General features: G+C 44.0%; 1 protein-coding gene across 1 annotated transcript; it reads left to right on the forward strand.

The window, feature by feature from the left end:
• The first annotated feature begins 3,149 nt into the window (after positions 1–3,149).
• On the forward strand, positions 3,150–11,333 carry LOC115481017 (ras-related protein Rab-39B-like). Its single transcript, XM_030220002.1, has 2 exons — positions 3,150–3,418; positions 10,913–11,333. The coding sequence occupies exons 1-2, from the start codon at positions 3,150–3,152 to the stop codon at positions 11,331–11,333; spliced, it is 690 nt and encodes a 229-aa protein (XP_030075862.1).
• Positions 11,334–21,788: the final 10,455 nt, after the last annotated feature.

The raw sequence follows: 21,788 nt of genomic DNA on the forward strand, positions 1-21,788 counted from the left end.
AAACTCTGGAATTCATTGCCAGAGAATGTAATAAAAGCAGTTAGCAGGGTTTAAAGAAGGTTTGGATAACTTCCTATAAAACAATAGTCAATAAGCCATTATTAAAATGGTCTTGGGGAACACCCACTGCTTATTAAGCAGCATAAAATGTACTGAACTTTTTCGGGATCTTGCCAGGTATTTGTGACCTGGATTGGTCACTGTTGGAAACAGGATGCTGGGCTTGATGGACCTTTGGTCTGTCCCAGTATGAAAATACTTATGTACTTGGGATTCTGAATGGAATCTTGCTCCTCTTTGGGGTTTTACATGGAATGTTGCTACACTTTGAAATTCTGCATGGAATCTTGTTATTCTTTAGAATTCTAGAATCTTGCTACTCTTTGGGGTTCTGCATGGAATGTTGCTATTCTTTGTTTTTCTGCCAGGTATTTGTGACCTGGATTGGCCACTGTTGGAAACAGGATGCTGGGCTTGATGGACCTTCAGTCTGTCCCAGTTTGGCAATACTTATGTACTTATGAGCTAAGCTGGAGGAAATGGGAGCAAGAGAGTAAATAAACTGTCAGGCAAAAGCAAAACATGAAAAGGTGGTAAAGAAAGCACAAAAATAAATGAATAACATACATAAAGGGAAGTTTGAATATCAATGGTGAACTATTCAAAGCCATATTTATTTCCCAGTTAGTTAAGGCGATATATCCATAGGGGAGGATAGGGATGTGCTCAGAAGGGAGGAACCAGAAAGGTACATCTTAAGCACAATGCCCTCACCTCTGTGACCTATTAACCCCTTGCTGAGAAGACAAGGAGCAAAGACCTGAGGTGATAAAGTTAAAGGCTAATCCTGTTAAGAGAAATGGATTTTTAGAGCACTTTCCTGTTGAAAGAAAGACTTGTGGATGCTAGAAAAGCCTTCACCACCCTAAACTAATCAGGTCTCCATTTCCCCCCACAAAGCTTCCAGGGTGAACAGGTGGTCACAGGCACAGCCTACAGACATATCCTCCAACAACCTTACAAGGGGCAGTTCTGAACCTCACTGTAGTCTGTGCATAAGGAAATACAGCTTCCAGATACCAGCTGTGCCCCATGACTGTTTGCAGCTTTACCTCTCTGGAAATGTAGTAAAGCCATACAGGTAGGAAATTCTCATCTCAAAATTGCCGCGCATCCATTTGGGGTCTCAGACCTTACCGCCAGCCACAGACCTAATGGTAAAGATTTGGTCGGCAATGACCTACGCGCGTCAGATGCTACTTGGTGCGCGTCCGTGACGTGCGCTAGAAAATAAAAAAATCTTTTTTCAGACGGGTGCAGCGGACGCGCACCAACATTGAAATTACCACAAGGGCCACGCGGTAACCTACGCGGCTTAGCAAAAGGACCCCTTAATTAGCAAAGCAAAAGGTTCCGATCACCCGGGGACTTAACCCTCCAGTCCAAAGCTTTTAAATACTAAAATAAAACCATTTTCCAGCAGGGTGTCATCACTCTGTTTCTCCTAAGGAAGGGAAGGAGTGTGGTAGCCGTGTTAGTCCACTCTTAAGGTTATCAATAGAAATCAAACAAAATAAAACATGGAAAAGAAATTAAGATGATAGCTTTTTTATTGGACATAACTTAATACATTTCTTGATTAGCTTTCGAAGGTCGCCCTTCTTCGTCAGATCGGAAATAAGCAAATGTGCTAGCTGACAGTGTATATAAGTGAAAACATTCAAGCATTACTATGACAGTCTGACAGGGTGGGAGGATGGGGGTGGGTAGGAAGTATGCATGGGGTCAACATTTTACAGGACCAGGACACTGTACCAGTGACTTCACAGTGAGAATCCTGAAAGGTAACTTTAAAACCATACAAGAATGTAAGACCTTTGAAGTCAGAACGATTGAATATTTTAACACCCAACAGAAAGGACTTAACAAGGATCTGGGGTTCCTAGTCCATTATAAAGCTGTATGTCTCTGTTGATCACCCCACCCCTCACCTATCCACACCCATCCTGTTAGAATATCAATGATATGCTTTGATGTCCCCATGCATACCTCCGACCCACCCCCATCCTCCCACCCTGTCAGACTGTCATAGTAATGCTTGAATGTTTTCACTTATATACACTGTCAGCTAGCACATTTGCTTATTTCCGATCTGACGAAGAAGGGCGACCTTCGAAAGCTAATCAAGAAATGTATTAAGTTATGTCCAATAAAAAAGGTATCATCTTATTTTCTTTTCCATGTTTTATTTTGTTTGATTTCTATAGATTCTACATGGAATGTTGCTATTCCACTAGCAACATTCCATGTAGAAGTCGGCCCTTGTAGATCACCAATGTGGCCGCGCAGGCTTCTGCTTCTGTGAGTCTGACGTCCTGCACGTAGGTGCAGGACGTCAGACTCACAGAAACAGAAGCCTGCGCAGCCTTCTACATGGAATGTTGCTAGTGGAATAGCAACATTCCATGTAGAATCTCAAAGAGTAGCAACATTCCATGTAGAATCTCCAATGGTATCTATTTTACTGTCATAGTAATGCTTGAATGTTTTCACTTATATACACTGTCAGCTAGCACATTTGCTTATTTCCGATCTGAGGAAGAAGGGCAACCTTCGAAAGCTAATCAAGAAATGTATTAAGTTATGTCCAATAAAAAAGGTATCATCTTATTTGCTTTTCCATGTTTTATTTTGTTTGATTTCTATTGATAATCCTAAGGAAGGGAAAAGAAATGCCCTTAAAGATTTGTTGATATTTCTTGTCCTGCTTTCTAGTGATTTTAACATAGCAATCGCACGACCTTCTCCAAAAGTTTGAACGTACAGAGAGGAAGTGTCTTCAAATTAGGCAGGCGTCTGTTTTCACTCTAATGGGGACCAATTGTAGTTTCTGATGGTGAGAAGAATGGGAAAAGGACTCTGCCGCCTCTCAGTGGGAGGTTGGGAGTGCTGGGGGAGGGGGAGGGAATGTGCCTTTCGAGGGTGGGGCTTTTGCTCTTGTTAAACTGATGCTCCTTTTCTGCCTTTCCAAGAAACTTGCAAGCAAGCAACCCTACCCTACATCTAGCCGCAAGGAAGGCGACTTCTCTGCATCGCAGGCCAGGTTAATAACTCAGTTATTGTACGTCTGCTGTATATATTTAACCAGAATGTCGACAAGTATACGGCGTGCGCCTATCTTCCCGGTCCCCATGCACACCCTGGCTTCCGTGGATTGGCACTACCAGTTCAGACTCACTCTCCTGGGTGATTCCACGGTGGGCAAAACTTCGCTGGTGAAGCGCTACACCGAGGGGCAGTTTAGCAGCGGCCTGCCCTCCACCGTTGGGGTGGAGTATTACATCCGGATGCTGCAGGTGGAGCCGGGGGTGCGAGTGAAGCTGCAGATCTGGGACACCGCAGGGCAGGAGAGATTCAGGTGAGTCGTGGAGCCGATCCACCAAAGTTAGTTACCCTATTCCTTCCGGTGTAAGTGTAAAAAGAGGTCCTGTGTGTAGACCAACATTAAAAAAAAACCCAAAACAAAACCAAAAGGCTGAAAAACACAGAGAAGCCAGCTTTTCAAAACGATTGGGGTGCTAAACTCAATGAAAGTCGAGGAGTTTTGGGGTGTCTAAAGCACCCACACAGCTTCTTGCTCTGGACTGGCCTGGGTATGTCTTGCATCTGTTTTGATGATTTTGTTTGTGTGCATCCCTGATTTTGGGGTTATGCCCCTAACCTCACTACTTTCCCCTGGAAACTTATCTGCAATTGGATGCCCCTGGCAAGGCAGAACTGTAAGTAAATGATACCTTTCTGACCTTGTGCTTGTAAATTCAGTCTGAGAGTTGCCTGACTCCTGCAACGCTAGTGTCTGGTTTAATTTTCGATCAAGCATGAACAGGTAGAGAGAAATGTCATCTTTCCTCGTGTTTAGGAGAGGAAAGTTGCTTTTTTCTTAAACGCTGCTTTTCACAGCAGAAAGGGGATGGGATGGGAGTACTGATTAGGTTTACAGTATCACCCAAAGCATTTTAGTTTGGACTGGAGAAAGGGGTCGAGAGGGTATATTCAATTACTTGAAGGTTCAAGGTGTAGTTTATTTGATCAACCCTAAAGGCAGTTACCATCTAAGCTCTGTACAAATACAACAAAATTAAATTATTATTTGTATAGTGCTACCAGACGCATGCAGCGCTGAAAACCTGACACAAAGGGAAATGGGACTTGATATACTGCCTTTCTGTGGTATTTGCAACTACATTCAAAGCGGTTTACATATATTCAGGTACTTATTTTGTACCAGGAGTAGTAGAGGGTTAAGTGACTTGCCCAGAGTAACAAGGAGCTGAAGTGGGAATTGAACCCAGTTCCCCAGGATCAAAGCCCGCTGTACTAACCACTAGGCTACTCCTCCACTCTTTACTCTTTGGGATTCCAGAATCTTGCTATTCTTTGGGGTTCTACATGGAATGTTGCTACTCTTTCAGATTGTGCAGGGAATCTTGTTAATGGGACTTGATATACTGCCTTTCTGAGGTTTTTGCAACTACATTCAAAGCGGTTTACATATATTCAGGTACTTATTTTGTACCAGGGGCAATGGAGGGTTAAGTGACTTGCCCAGAGTCACAAGGAGCTGCAGTGGGAATTGAACCCAGTTCCCCAGGATCAAAGTGCTACTCCTCCACTCCAAAGAGACAGTCCCTGCTCAAAAGAGCTTACAATCTAAATAATACAGACAGACAAGACAGTTACAGATGAGGGAAGTACTGGGTGAGAAGGAAGGAAGGAACAAGGGGAGGGCAATTGAGTAGTGGCTAGGAGCTAAAAAGCAACAGTGAAAAGGTGGGTTTTCAGCATGCATTTGAAAACAGGTAGAGATGGAGCTAGACGTATAGGTCCAGGAAGTCTATTCCAGGCATAAGGTGCCGCGAGAGAAAAGGAGCGAAGCCTGGAGCAGTGGAGGAGAAGGGGGACAACAAGAGAGATTTGTCCAGTGAGCGGAGTTTACGGGAAGGAATGTAGGGAGAGATGAGAGGTAATGGGGGGGGGGGGGGGAGGCTGCAGAGTGGATGCACTTAAAGGTCAGTAAGAGAAGTTTGAATTGTATGCGGAAGTGGACAAGGAGCCAGTGAAGTGACTTGAGGAGTAGGCTAGTGTGGGTATAACGATTCTGGCGGAAAATAAGTCGTGCCACAGAATTTTGGACAAATAAGAAAGTGAACAGTCCCCCAGATTCCAATAAAAAGGCATCACCTTCGATCATACTAAAATTAATTTTAGTGTATTAATCTTAAAGATCTATTCATTAGAAGTTCTTTTGGTTTTTTTGTTATTGTTGGGGTTTTTGTTTGTTTAGTTGGGTTTTTTGTTTTTTTTTGCTGTTGTGCCACTAAAATTTGGAATTTTTTTACCAGTAAATATTCTTTTATTTTCTAATTATAGTATGTAAACAAAGAAATTTAAGACTTATTTCTTTATTAAGTATGTTAATTCTTGATTTTGTAGTTTTATGATTTATGTTATTTTAGGCTGTAAATTTTATTTTTTATTTGTTACCCACTTTGAACCTGGTCTGTAGGGATTTAGTGGGATACAAATCCTTAACATAACATAAGTAAATGCATACAAAATATGAATGAAATCTGTTACTTGTAGGTCTCTCCATCTTCCACTTTCACTGTCTGAGAAGTTTCGGGACTCTCCAGTGGCCTGGCCACCTTTGTAACTGTGGTGTCTGAGTATGAACTTGCTGGTTTCTCCCAGAATAAGAATATTTGGAAGATAACACATTTTAAACACACATTGTGGTGTCCTGTCTGAAAAAGGAATGGGGCAACCTGAGTTTTTCTCTTCTAAAAATGATTTTCTACTTTCACATCATGCAGTTTAAAAGTCGTGTATTAGAACATTTTCAGGTCTGCCCTCCTTAGCTATCATTTTCACAATAATTCTGCGTCACTTTGAGAGATTGGAGGTCATTTCTCAGCACAAGTTCCCATCTGTAGGAAAAATACCATAGACTCTATGCATCCAAATTGAAGGGTTTGTTTGGATGGGAGTGGGTGGAGGGGCTGGGGTTTTTTTTTGTTACAATAATTCCCACTCATGGCAGGTTCAATGCAGCTTACATGGGGCAATGGAGGATTAAGTGACTTGCCCAGAGTCACAAGGAGCTGCCTGTGTGGGAATCAAACTCAGTTCCTCAGGACCAAAGTCCACCACCCTAACCACTAGGCCACTCCTCCACTGTTTCTACTATTTGAGATTCTACATGGAATGTTGCTATTTCACTAACAACATTCCATGTAGAAGTCAGACCTTGCAGATCACCAATGTGACCGCGCAGGCTTCTGCTTCTGTGAGTCTGACATCCTGCACCAGGACATCAGACTCACAGAAACAGAATCTCCAATAGTATCTATTTTATTTTTGTTACATTTGTACACTTTCCCACTCATGGCAGGCTCAATGCAATGGGGCAATGGAGGGTTTAAGTGACTTGCCCAGAGTCACAAGGAGCTACCTGTGCCTGAAGTGGGAATCAAACTCAGTTCCTCAGGACCAAAGTCCACCACCCTAACCACTAGGCCACTCCTCCACTGTTGCTACTATTCCACTAGCAACATTCCATGTAGAAGTCGGCCCTTGCAGATCACCAATGTGGCCGCGCAGGCTTCAAACTCAGTTCCTCAGGACCAAAGTCCACCACCCTAACCACTAGGTCACTCCTCCACTCCCATAAAATGTATGACAGGGATGTTGTCCTGCATTAACTTCAGGGGCAAAACAAAAAAAAAAAAAAAAAGGCACACAACTGCTTAAAAAACAGTAGATATAAAACAACAAAGCAGAGTGGAATCAATGCATTTATTGGAACAATACCCCACATCACATACAAAATTTCCACATATAAAATTTAAAGTTACCACATATAAAATGTATGAACGCATATTTATCTTTTAATAATGGAAAAATACAGTATTCAAGTGGGTAGGACGCTGAAGTCTGAGCTGGAGAATTTTTTTCTTCCTTAAACTGCTTTTCGCTTCTACTACGATGCCTAAACGGAAAGGGAAATTGCGAGGGGGGATCTCCCTACCCTCCACTGACCTGACCAGTAGGCAACCTCCAATAACAGCCTTCACTGTTCCCGTAACATCATCGGGCATTCCGCTCCCCGAGACTGAGAGGAGTCCGGGTCTGGATAGCGAACTTTCGCTAAGCCCCCGAAGCCCGCTGCAGATTCGAATGGCAGGAAGCGCTCCGGGAGGAAGTCCCGCCCTTCGGCCTGAGAATGTGGCTGCAGAGTTCGGGAGGGAGAACTCCTCTGGAGAAATGGCGCTGCCAATACCGGGGGTTCCCCGTGAAATATCGAATCTTGAAAGTACTCCCAAGGAAAGCAGGATTACAGACAATTCCTTGGAGCAAATATCAGCGGTTCAGCATAGTAATGCTGATCAACCCAACCCACCCGTGACTCTGCAAACTTTGGAGAAACCATCGTGTGTTACACTAGAATCTCTATGGTGTGCCATAGAATCCTTGCATAAGGTATGCTTGAATTTTGTAACTAATACGAACATTAACTCTTTGAAAATTGAAAATCTTCAATCTGAATTGTCTACTCAAAAGAAGAAGATACAGGAATGTGATCTTTCGATAACTCAGATAAAAGATCAAGAGATTAAAATATTTCAAAATGTGGACTTAATGCAAAGAAAGATTGAAAACCTAGAAAATCGAAGTAGGTGTTTAAATCTGAGATTGTTAAACTTCCCTTCTCTCAAATATACCTCACCAAGAGATCTGTTTCATAAATTTCTGATAGAAGTATTTAAATATTCAGAAAACAACCTTCCTCCTGTGCAAAAGATCTATTTCCTTCCAGTGAAAATTATATCGCAGAGGGGTCAACCCTCTGTGAATCTTGATATATCAGCTTTATTAGAGCAATCACAGGAAGAGGTTGAATTTAGATCTACGCTTTTGGTATCATTTGTATTTCTTGCTGACAAAGAATCCTTCTTGAGGTTATATTTGAGACAAACATCTATGATCACCTTTATCGGTGAAAGGATACAAATCTTTCCGGATGTGTCGAGGGCCACACAAGAAAGACGAAAGAAATTTCTGACAATGAGACAAGAGACTGTTCAATTGGGAGCAAAATTCCAGTTACGTTTTCCTTGTAAATGTGTAATTTTTTTTGATACAGAGACATTTCATTTCTTTGACCCGGTGCAGCTTCGATCCTTTTTAAATGCAAGGAATATCAAGCCACCATGAGAGCTTCTAATACGGGCTTAAATTGTTTGATGTTTAATACCTAGACGCCTGCTTTTTCTTCTTTATTTTGTTGTTTATATATACCTAACCTCTTATTAGGTTTATATGTACAGTCTCCTCCTATATTGAGGACTATGTAATCATGGAATTTTATTTCCTGGGAATATTCCCATTATTTGATTTTCCTGTTAATAATTTGAGCTTTTTGACAAAGCCTTGCTTTGGAAATATAAAATAAAATCTGCATAAATAAAAAAATTAAAAAAAGAAAAATACAGTATTCAAAACAAAACCATTAAAATATAAAAATCAAACAATACAATGAAGAGGGGAAGAGATTCTTTTATAAATACCTATCAGAAGTGTATATAAATATGTCATACACACTTGTAGTGAGATAAAAACAATTGTTCCAGAAATCTAGTTCTATACAGATAAAAACAAACAAACAAAAAAAATAATAAAAGATGTCATCAGGTGAAATACATATCTCTGTGTGCATAACGCAAACTCATCAAACTGCTGGATAGGCTTGATCAATACAAAATCCGTTTAACCCTAATGAATTTAAGAAGGATTACAACTGTCTGTCAACCCATTGCCACAATATACATATAATCCATCACAGTATCTTCATACCTCTAAACAAGTCCCATCAATAGAACAAGCCCACCCAAGAAAATCCTAGATCAATATTCCGCCCCCCCCCCCCCCCACCTCAACCTTCACAGCTAAAATTTGGACCTATAATTGTCTATATTTGTTTTGACTCATACATGCCAGCACGCAAGCAAACTGCCCGGTTTATTCCTTTTATTATTTTGTTATGCTGCCCTGCACCTGCACTTGGCCTTTCTCTCACTCTGAACCATCTCACCTCCCCCCCCCCCCCCCCTTCTGATGCTGTGAAGGGCAGGATGGTTCAGAGTGAGAAAAGGTCTTCCTGGTGCAGACGCAGCTGCTGCAAGTGCCCCGGCAAGACTGGAGGTGATTTGAAGGTATGGAAGGGGGAGGAGCAGGGCACCAGGGTGGGGTGGGGGCATGGGGGTGGGAGACACCCCCCCTGTGAAAAATTCCTGGATACCTTGCTGCATGAAGGCAAGATACTAACACCCAGATTAGAGAATGACATGGGGACAAAGTTTGTCCCCATCACTACCACATTCCCACCCCATCTCCACTAGGTATGACTCTATCCCCATCCCATCACCGCAAACTGCTGCCCAGTTAAACCCCTTTGAATATTGACCCCCATGTTTTTAAACCTTGACGAAAATCCACATAAGTAAAAAAAAAGACCTCAGATCTGGAGGCAATTCCTTCTAGGCTTTTGAGCCTCTCCCCGAGAGGTCAAGTCGCTTCTAGACTCAGTGGATGGTAACTGAAGCTTAACATCCTGACTCAAACACAGCTGTATTGAAGGCACATAAATCATCACAAAATGAACAAGGTAATCCAGGGCCAGACTGTGCAAAATCTTTCATACGATACAAGTATCAATAATTTAAATACAATTCTTGTTGCCAGCAGAAGTCAATGTAATTGGATTAAAAATAGGGTTGCATGATCCGTCCTCCTCCCTCCCAATATCATTTTGACAGCAACGTTTTGTACAAGTTGAGTCTATGCAGTTGCCGGTATTCGGCGGCATTTAACCGGGTAGTACTGCTAGGCTGGGGCAGTCCAGGGGCGTTTGGGCAGAGTCACAGCTAAATATGCAGATAATGTTAGGACAGCAAAAAAGCTGAATATTGGCCGGTACCTGGTTAACTTCTGAGTGATTGCAGATATTTTATTTTTGTTACATTTGTACCCCACACTTTTTCCCACTCACGGCAGGCTCAATCCAGCAGGCAATGGAGGGTTAAGTGACTTGCCCATAGGCACAAGGAGCTGCCTGTGCCAGGAATCGAACTCCGTTCCTCAGGACCAAAGTCCACCACCCTAACCACTAGACCACTCCTGCTACTATTTGAGATTCTACATTCCATGTAGAAGTCGGCCCTTGCCGATCACCAATGTGGCCGCGCAGGCTTCTACATGGAATGTTGCTAGTGGAATAGCAACATTCCATGTAGAATCTCCAATAGTAGCAACATTCCATGTAGAATCTCCAATAGTATCTATTTTATTTTTGTTACATTTGTATCCTGTGCTTTCCCACTCATGGCAGGCTCAATGCGGCTTACATGGGGCAATGGAGGGTTAAGTGACTTGCCCAGAGTCACAAGGAGCTGCCTGTGCCTGAAGTGGGAATCGAACTCAGTTCCTCAGCTCCCCGGGACCAAAGTCCACCACTCTAACCACTAGCTACATACCTAGATATGAAGTGCCAAAAGCTGGACATGTCCCTGGCATTGTATATTCGGGGTTATTTCAGCCTGTGGCTGTAAGCAGCTTATAAGTTGCCTACCAATGCGAGCTAAATATTGGTCTCATGGTTATTTTATAGGTATTTATTGGAACCTATAAAATGGGAAGACACTTATATCATGACTGGTATTATTTCATTTGAGACTCATGATAACCCGCCTTGAGCTAGCTTGGTAAAGCAGGCTATTAATATCCAATTACATTGAAGAAACAGATGAGATCTTAAATAATCCTAAATTTGCTTTTCAAATGTCTGTTTTCACAGGAGCATGACGAGGTCCTTTTATCGGAATATCATTGGCATCATGCTGGTATTTGACAAGAGCAATCGAAAGTCATTCGAACACGTGGAGAACTGGTATCGTGAGGCCAATGAGTACAATTTCTCTTGCAAAGTGGTCTTCATGCTGATTGGCCACAAAAGTGACCTGGAAACAGAAAGTGTTGTCCCCAGGGGTGAGGCAGAGGCATTCGCATCTTCTCTGGGGATGGCCTACTTCGAGACATCAGCCCAGAACAACAGCAATGTAGACGCTGCCTTCGAATTCCTGATGCACCAAATCTACTCAGGTCTCTGTGCAGAAGCCCATCCTAACAGAGATGGCTGGGAGGGGGTCAAACTAGTCTATCGAATCACAAAGTTCACCCCTAGGAGGAAGAAAGCAGAGCCGAAGTGTCAATGTTAGTCAAGAGACGGGGTGAACAGGAAGTGACAGAATCACTGATCCAATGACAGCTTTGATGTCAAAGGGGGTTTATTCATTTTTGTTTTAAACCCTCCATAACGATGTGGTGGTTCTGGGTCTGGAAAAGTTTCTACTGTGAAATAATCAGATCTGTTGTGGAACTCAGACTATTTTACCATTGGAATCATCAGCCCAGGCTAGGAAAACTTTCCTGTATTGACCTTAGAACAGCAAAATCTTCTGGGTGAGGCAGAAAGAGGAAACACTGAAGAATTTTAACACTGTAAAGGAAACAAACTTACTGGGTTATGCTTGATTTTATTTATATGCTGTGTCGTTGGTTTTATTGCTTAATGTTATTGCTTTGTTTTTAAATTTTCTTTTTATCATTAATCGAATTTGGAGGGAGGGATTTGTTCCTACTTTTAGGAAAAGCAGACTATAAATACAGTTAGATTTGAGTTGGATTTTAGAATGCATCCATTCCTCCTACATTTTACATTGTTTAAGACAAGATCTATAATCTATAGTCCGTCAGTAGTTGTTGTGCAGTGACCCAAGCTGTGCCAGAGCAAAGAAGGCATTCACTCATTTTCTAAGGGGTTGGATGGTAGCCAGGAAGGTCCTTATTTGCTACTGTACTGGGATGTTTTCCCCCTTCACCAGGGAAGAGCTTGGCCATCGATTTAATCGCCCATCTCATCGATAGGACCTGCTGGAGCTCTTCCACAGAGAAATTAGAATACCAGTTGAGCAGTGGCGTAGCAAGGGCGGGGCGGTGGGGGCAGTCCGCCCCGGGTGTCAACGGGTGGGGGGGTGCTCCGTCCACCCCCCCCCGGCGCAGCGCCTCTCCCCCCCGACAGTCCCCACCTGCCTACCAGCTGAGCTCCGGCCGGCACCTCCAATCTGCAGCGCTGCTGACTTTAAATGAAGAAAACCGTCTCGTCGTTGGCCCTTCACTACTGAGTCCCGCCCTCTGATATAACTTCCTATTTCCTCGCGGGCGGGATTCAGTGAGTGAAGGGCCAACGACGAGACAGTTTTCTTCATTTAAAGTCAGCAGCGCTGCAGATTGGAGGTGCTGGCTGGAGCTCAGCTGGTAGGCAGGTGGGGACTGTCAGGGGGAGTGAGAGGCGCTGCGCCGGGGGGGGGGGTTAGGGTCCACACTGGGGTGTGCCGTTCCACGCAGGGGGGGCATGCGCGCAGCAGCGATCCACCCCGGGTGTCAGCCAAGCACGGAACGCCACTGCAGTTGAGTGAAGCATGAATGCACTGCCTTGGTCTAGCCATGGTGACTTGGATCACTTGGCATCTTGGATTGGAACTGTAGAGATGGGGTGAGACTTTCCCTTTTGTTCCATGATATTTTGCCTACAGAGGAGCGGGGGGGGGGGGGGGGGGACGGCAAAGACCGTCCTTGTGCTATCCCATACCTTCCAAATAGAGTTGATGTGGCTTTTGTATTTATGGAAAGGATTTGAAGTCATAAGGTTTATGAATATCGAGAGATGTGACAGTTGAATAGTGTTCCTTTCAAAGGAGAAAGAAAGGCAACTTCAGTAAGGGGTCTGAAGTTGTGGATGTGATTTTAAAAAGGAAAATAATTATGTAGCTCCGATTAGCAGCAAGATGTGATGGTATTACTTTATCATGGAAATGGTTATCCATCGGACATCAAAGTATAATTCAAAGGATCTGAAACAGTAGCAAGTGCAAGAGCCAAGTGCCTTCTGAATGGATGGACTCCCTTCCTTTCACGGACTTTGTAAACCCTTTGAAAACTGCTGTAAGGCAGTGCTATGCTAATATGCTGACTCTGTACCTCTGATGTGACTCTTCTGGGGACCTGTATTGGGAGGCTTTTTGTTAACTGTTGCTGGTAGTTCATAGAGATGCAAACTTCAAATAATAAAGAAAAGGTTTGACTTGTAAAGGACAAAGAAGGGATTTCTGAAGTCCCTCTTTGTTTCTTTACATTTTGGGTTCATGACTGATTCTTTCTCCCTTGCACCATCAAGCTTTATAACTACACCTAACTTCCTCACTATTCCAGTACTGAAAGACCCCCTGCCCTGCACCAATTTCTGCTATTCCAGTACTGAAACAGACAGACCCACAGATACAAACAAACACATATATCTGCCAATGTACCTCAATCCTTCCCTGCACTGCAGCACTTTTTGCTAATCCAGTACTGCAACACACAGATACACGCACACATATCATCCGGCCCTGCACTGTAGCACTCTCTGCTAGTCCAATACTGCAATACACAGATACAGATACACACACACACACACACACATATCTACCAGTGTACCTCAATCCTGCCCTGCACTGCAGCACTTTCTGCTAATCCAGTACTGCAACACACAGATACACGCACACACATATACCTGCCAGTGTACCTCAACCCTGCCCTGTACTGCAACACACAACACGGATACACACATACATACGCACACCTCTCAAATTCTGCCCTGCAGCACTCTCTGCTAATCCAGAAGTGCAACAGCGCCCTCTGCTAATTTTCCTCGTGTGGATATACTAACTGATTTCAGTGGGATTTTATTTTGTTTTTCACACACGTTCTAAAGTGAAGCTAGGACGTATTTAGACAATGAGATGACAACTTGAGAACTTGAAGTTCGATAACCCATTAGCCAATGTGTTATATTTCCTAAACACCAATATACAACTGGATGTTACTTGAAATGTAGAACAATCCAGCCATCTACTGCTTTCAATTTGCCTACATTTGATTTTCCAGCACTTGGGGGCTGATGCAGAAAGCCACGCAGTAGAGACGCATGGATTTTATGAAATTAGCAAGAAAATATTCGACAGCGATGCAGTAAGCAAATGAGATGCAAATTTAAAGCATGTAGAACTTGGGCATTAATCAGGGTAAGCCTACTGGAGACATGCAAAAATATTCTATGGTAAGGGCAGTGTCGCATGTGCACATGTCCAAAGAAAACAAAGGCATCAACACACATCAACGCATGTTATTCTGTGCATATTTCTTGCACGTAGAATTTTCACAAGATTTATTTATTCATGCTTGGATCCCACTATTATCCAAAAAGCAAGTTTTGGTTCAAAGTGGCTTACAATTTATGATTGTTGAAATTACAGTGAGGTATGTGACTTGCAATTTTCGATTATACGGTGTAACATTGGTGCATTCTAATTGCAAGGTGGTGTAGAACATAGGTCTTTAGTTCTTTTCTAAACTGGAGGTAGTTTGTAATGCTTGCTGTGATCTTGGGTATTGAGTTCCACCATTTGGATCCCAGATAGCTAAATCCAGCCGTGTAGATGGATTTGTATGTTATGGTTCTGCAGTTTGGTAGATGAAATAATAAGTAGTTTCTGGTTTTGCATTTCTTGGGGATAGTTCAATCAGGTCTAGCATATAGTCAGGAGACATGCTGAATACTAGTATTTTGAAAATAAAGGTGCTGGATTTTAAAAATAGTCTTGCCTTGATTGGGAGTCAGTGCAGTGCTTTGAGATTAATATTTATGCACAGAACACATGTGTAGATGTGTGTTGATACTTTCAATTTCTTTGGACATGTGCAGAGTGAAGCCACCTCTGCTCACAGCTGTTTCTTCCGTTCTGCCTTTTAAAGTTGCAGGTGCATATCGCAGAAATGGGTTCAAGCTGATCCCCCATCATTTTGGCAACGGCGAGTTGTTTCATAATCTTCTGCTGTTGGAACTAAGGAGAGCAAATTGTACCTTTAAGCTTCGGAAATTGTTTCTGTCAATTTGGGAAGCATATATACAAACTTTATGGTTCCTAGAGCAAGGAGTTTTGTTTTACATTTCTTATATTTATAATTGGAATTGAGTTGGATCTTATCAGGAGGTATGAGGGTACAGCGTCCTGGTATTCTTAGCGCTGTAATCTGGTGGGGAGGGGGAGGGTTAGTGTGAAGGTGTTTGGGGGTGGGAGCAGATTTTCTTATGTCATAGTGTTCATCTTGTTTGTGACTGGAAAGGTCTTCTTGGGGTCTTTTTTTTGTTATTACTTTTCTACTGGTGTTGGAAACGCTTGTTTTTCCAGCTGTTCTCAGTTGTCAGGGGTTTTATTTATTTTGTATGTATGTTTTGAATAAAAAATATTCAACACTAAAGTTGCAAGTGTTTGCTATGGTTGCAGAACAAAAAAAGCCAGTAAATCTCAAAATAGTGCCATAAAATCCTCTCAATAACTAACTCTCCTACACTGCCTCGAACCTGGCAGTGAATTTCTTATGTTGTGTGTGGATTAAAATCCCCAGTTTACTTCTGTGATTTGTGAAGGAATACCCGATGGCTTCATTTTTTTAATTAGGATTTATTGACCACCTTTTTGAAGGAATTCACTCGAGGCGGTGTACAGCAAGACTAAATCAAACATAAGCAATAGATAATTACGGCAGTAAAAACATTCAAATAACAATACAAAGTATGGCACAGTAACCTACTTACAATGTCATCACAATGCATAATAAAACATTTTATGTTTAAACGGTTTTTATTGATATTGCAGCAACATAAACGTTGACATACAAGGCTCTGCATATAACATTCATCAAACCTCAGTCTATACAACCATTTGTCAATGAACATGTATCATTTTTGAATTTTTTATTATTACAGTATTTTTATTTATTTACTCCCATCAGGATGTACTTATCCTCCCCCCACCCTCCCCCAAACCCCTCCTCTACCCCCTCCCCCCCCCCCAGACCTGGAGATCTATTCAGTAACAGTCCGTGGAGTTCACCCTGCATTTAAGAGTAAACTCCGACCTCTATGGCTTAGATTTCGCAGATAAGGACCCCAGACAGCCAAAAACGTGACTCTCTTGTTCTTTGAGAGCCGGGATTCTCCAGCCTCCCAAGAGGTTTCTCCAGTGCCAATATGCTGGAGGATCTTTAATTGTCCAGTACTGTAAGATGCATTTCCTGGACAGTAAGCTCATCTTACGGAGCAATATTGTTTCAAATCGATTCTGCCCTCTAAATGACCCCGGGATGTCTAAAAGCAATTGTTCAGCTGTCCCTAAGATCCGAAGCCCCAGCCGTTCCTCCCAAAAACCTCGGACCTGTGTCCAAAACCTTTTAAAGGTGGGGCAGCCCCAAAACATATGTAGCATTGTGCCAGGGTCCTTTCCACATTTGAGACACTCTGGGCTCCGATTCCCTCCCCTGTGAATACAACGATAGGCACATTCTCTTAAGCGAGCATCAGATACTAACAAGGGTATTCTTGCTATCGATTTAGTGATATCCCATGATACTACTCCAACCCCCAATTCCTTTTCCCAAGCACTCTTCAACTGTCTATAATCCCTGGGGGGGGTCGCCATCCTGATATTGCTTTGTGGAGCAAAGATATCGTAACTTCGTCCTCACCCAAAGAGTGAAAGAAATCTTGTACCTTAGCCCCCAACCGAGTTTAATAAAGCATTTTAATAAATTGCATATGCAGGGGCGTAGCCAGACAACAGATTTTGGGTGGGCCTAGGCAAGAATTGGGTGGGCACCAAGTGTCCCCCCCCCCAAAAAAAAAAAATTATTTCAGTTGGTGGGAAAACGCTTTTTTCCACCTTGGCAGCAGGAATGCACTGAAAACTGAGCATGGGCAGGTGCCGGTGTCGTGGAGAGTAGCGTTTTTGTTACCATCAGGGGGAAATCTTCAGCTGGCGGAGCTTGGGATTCCCACCAGTTACCACTAAACATGTGCTACTGTTGGGTGGGCCTGAGCCATAAATGGGTGGGCCCTGGCCCACCCAAGCCCACCTGTGGCTACGCCACTGGCATATAGGATATAAACAAAGATGGAACATATAGATATGTAAGAGAGTAAGAGGAGTTAGAAAATAAGGGGACTAATTTAAAGAAAGTTGCACATAGGTGCTTAAATATTATCCCAGCTAGGGTAGGAGTGGATAAACATGTCCAATGTTGCCAGGTGGAAAAATTTTTTCCCACCCAAACCAGCCTAAATCCAGCCCAAAACCCGCCCAAACTCAAACCCTGCCCCCGACACCCCCACCCCCGTGTCATCACCCCGCCCCCGCCGTCATCAACCCCGCCCCCACGTCATCGGCCCCGCCCAGAACGTCATCGGCCCCGCCCAAAACGTCACTAACCCCGCCCCCGCGGCCGAAAAAAACCGACAAAAAAACCGCCCAAAAACCCACAACCCGCCGCGGGCAAAAATTTCCCGCAGCGGGTCGCGGAAAACCGCCCAATTGGGCGGTAAAACCGCCCACCTGGCAACACTGAACATGTCCTGCTACAGTATGTGCAGCTAGTATGTGAGACTAGCAGGTTAGTTACTTCTTCCATTAAAAGCCTGGTTGAAAAGCCAAACTTTCATCTGCTTCTGGAAGTAGAGATGTCTCTCTGGAGTTAAGTGAAGCCTTTCAGGTAATGCATTCCAGAGTGTGGGGCTACTCCTGAGAAGGCTCCCTTGCTGATATCACATGGTGTAATGTCCTTTGGAGAGGGTGTGGTTAGAGATACTCCTTGGGAGGACCTTAGTGACCTTGGAGGTGTGTAGAGGGTGATTACGTTCTTCAAATAGTGGGGGGCATTTCCTTTAAGGTCCTTGAAGATTACCATGAATAACTGCTGTGTGCTAAAATCCTTTCTGCATTCTGTGCCCATTAACATCCACACAACCTTGTGGTAACCCTACCCTTCTGCTCCCACTAGCTTCCTGCATGAGAAAGATTTGCATACAATGGAGGTAGTAATTGAGGAGATGAGTAACTGCATGAAAAGGAAGTGATAAGGGCCCATAATTCAGCTGTCAGAATAGTTAAAGCCATTGTCTCTATTCAGGACTAGGTTAATGGTGTTAAGCTTTTTGATGAGTCCCTAATTCAGCGCTTCTTCATCATGGTGGAGTGTCCTTTTATCCTATGTAGACAGCAGAGGGACTTTGCTGGCAGATGAGGAAGTGGGGCTATGTGGGTACCCACTGCAATGCCCTTTACTTGCAGAGACAAGGTCCTCTTCAAAATCTGAAATAGTTGTGTATGTTTATACAATGTATCCAATACAAAAGAGGATAGAAAGAGACCAAATACGTTACGTGTTCAACATAAACTCTTCTAGTTCAGACTGAATAGTACTTAATCAAATAACACCACAAGATGGAACAATTGGAAGAGGAAAAGCCTCAGTGCCCTCCCTCCCTCCACCCTATATATTTCCTTTAAAGGTGGCAGGATTTAAACAGGGCTCAAACTCTTCACAGGCATTAAAAGAAAACTCTTCTAAAACATAAAACAAGCTATATTAAAGAATGCTATAAAATAACGGGCAAGCCTCATCCAAACGGAAACTGCACTCATTCACATTCAATCGACCTAAAATATGAAAACAAAATAGGCATACATAACATCCATCAAAACATAGGAAGTTTTGTGTATAAGAGAGGGTGGTCTGCTGCCCGACACCCCCTGCTGCCGCAACTGACGCCCCCGCTGCCCCGGTCCTACCTGAGGGGTCCTAGTAGTCTGATGGCCTCTGTGGGGGGGGGGGGGGGGGGGCATTTTCTTTCCTGCCTGCTGCTCTGCTGCTATTCCCCCCATCTTCTAGCACCGCTGTGTTTTCAAAATGGCGGCACAGAGTTCCCGCAATAGTCTCACGGGTCTCGACAATCTCCAGCCTGCGTGGCCACATTGGTGATCTGCAAGGGCCAACTTCTACATGGAATGTTGCTAGTGGAATAGCAACATTCCATGTAGAATCTCAAATAGTAGCAACAGTGGAGGAGTGGCCTAGTGGTTAGGGTGGTGGACTTTGGTCCTGAGGAACTGAGTTTGATTCCCACTTCAGGCACAGGCAGCTCCTTGTGACTCTGGGCAAGTCACTTAACCCTCCATTGCCTCGTGTAAGCTGCACTGAGCCTGCCATGAGTGGGAAAGCGTGGGGTACAAATGTAACAAAACAAACAAACAAAAAAAAATCTGTCTCCGTAGTTTATGTGATATGTGAACTATAGAAACTGAGTCCTTAGGAAGAAAAGAGGTTGTAGAAACGGAATGTGGAGGCCGAATAAGATGTATTTAGGTGACGCTTTTTTCTAAGGCGCGTTACATTCCGGTACAGTAGGTAATTTCCCTGTCCCTAGTGGGATCACAATATAAGCTTATTCCTGTAAAAATATTAATTTTTTTTATTTGGGTGGGAGGGTTTGGGGAGGGGGGGGGGGTTTAGCTGTTTTGGGGAAATGCCAGCAATTTCCTTCTGTTTCTTTGGGCTTCCAACTGGATTGTAACAGGTTTGCTACTGAATTGTGGAACCAGGAGCCTTTTGTTCACAACACAGGGCTCTTTCCACCCCTGTCTAACTCAGCCAGGGGCCACAGTGCACGTGGACCCTGTATCTGACCAGTAAATGTTACTGCTCTATAATGACTGGGACAATCCCCCCACCCCCACCCCCTCACCCAGGCTTGTGAACGCTGCCTCAGCAGGCATCATAAGCTGGATCAGGAAACAGAAGTCACTGGTCTGAGAATCAAATCCACATCCCTGTCTACCACTGAGTCATGTAGTCACATGTTAAGTTTCCAGAAACAGCAGAACTCTACATAGATTGATCCTTTTCTGGCCGTATCCACAGCTTTTCTTTCTTTCTTGTCTTGTAGAAGCATAAAAAGAAAGTTTAATCTCTGGTTTTTTTTTTTGGTTTGAAACAGAAACTGGAGATTTGCAGGGCTCACTGGAAGAAGGGGCAAAGAATGAATAACCCAAAACAGGGTCTCTCAGTACTAATCTGCATGGCTCCACCTACAGAGGAAATGATAATGGGGGGGGGGGGGGCGGACAGAAACTGTGGCATGCAGCCCCCCCCCCCCCAACAGCAGGACCTGGACAGCAGCGGTGTATCTACTTCATTTGGCACCTGGGGCAGAGCACCTCCCCCCCCCCCCCGGGCGCAGCACACCCTGGGCAGCACACGCACACATACCCCCGGGCAGTGCACACATCCCCTCCTCCAAGCAAGGGGGTGTACAGAGCATCTGCATGTTGTCCGCTCTGCCGGTCCCCTGCCCCAGAACAGGAAGTTGACATCTGAGGGGGCAGGGGACCAGTGGAGTCAATAGTGCATGCCTGCTCCGCACACCCCCTCACTGTCAGCACCCAGGGTGGACCACCCCCATTGCCCCACCCTAGGTACGCTAAAGCTGGAGAGTCACCCCTATTTGCACCTGACCCTTTGTCCGTTTGTGTTATGGTCTCACCACTGTTTTTAGAACTTTCCTCTTGAGTTAACTCATCAACTCTGTGGTCCATTCATGCTGTTCTATGCGATTCCTCATAATGGGTTCTGATGATGATTAGCAGAACAGCAGCACCGCAGCTGTCTTGGTGAAGTAGAAGGGGAATTCAAAAACTTAAAAAACTCAACTCTTCCCAGAAATGAAGTAAAAACGGAATTATTTTGGTCTAGCTACCAAAGGAAAGATATTCAGCTGGTGATGGTCAGCATTTTCTTGGCTGCCAATGTTTTTTTTCACGGATATTCAATGCTGGGCCATGTCCAGCCACCGGCATTGACTCTACATAGATTGTCATACACAGCCGGTTAAAACTTATGCGGTTAAGTGCAATATTCTTAAGGTGACCTGCATAAAGATAGGACTGTGTTTCATATGGTCCTATACATTTTTGGTTACTTTACATGGTTAAGCACTGAATATTGGCACTTAACTGTATGTTTTGACTCTGTCCCCAGACTGCCCATAAAATGGCCAGTTTTGTCAGGCACTAACCGAGCATATTCAGTGACACTATCCTCCAGATTCTATATAGCATGATTTAAATTGCACACACAAAAGTTTTCTGGATTTGCACTTGCAACTGAATTAGTTAACAAACCAATCAGCACTGATAATTGCCAATTAACAAACAATTATTGACACTAATTGGCATTAATTAGAATTTACACGCACAACTAAGCGTATTCTGTAATGTGATGTGCATAAATTGTAAGTTGCATAGTTGAAAATGGGGCGTGGCCATAGGCATATCATGGGCATTTGTAAAATCTATGCGCGTTATAGAATACGCCAGTGGCGTAGCTACGTGGGGCCAGGGCCCCCGTAGATTTGGCCCTGGTCCCCCCTGCCAACGACCCTCTCGACCCCCCCTCCCGCCGTCACCTGCCTTTGCTAGCGGGGGACCCCAAGCCCCGCCAGCCGAGGTCCTCTTCTTCTCGCAAAAGGCTTCCTTCTGTTTCCGATGTCCTGTATGTACAACTTGCAGGATATCAGACTCACAGAACGAAGCCAAGGAAGCCTTACGCGGCTGGTTGGCAGTGGGAGGGGGGGGGGTCGAGAGGGTCGTCGGCAGGGGGGGCAAAGTTATTGGTGGTGGTGGCGGCGGTGGGATTGGCAATGGTGGGGGGGTTGGTGGTGCCGGGGGGGGGGGGGGGGG

Source organism: Microcaecilia unicolor, chromosome 11, assembly GCF_901765095.1.
Source record: "Microcaecilia unicolor chromosome 11, aMicUni1.1, whole genome shotgun sequence".
Classification (NCBI taxonomy): domain Eukaryota; kingdom Metazoa; phylum Chordata; class Amphibia; order Gymnophiona; family Siphonopidae; genus Microcaecilia; species Microcaecilia unicolor.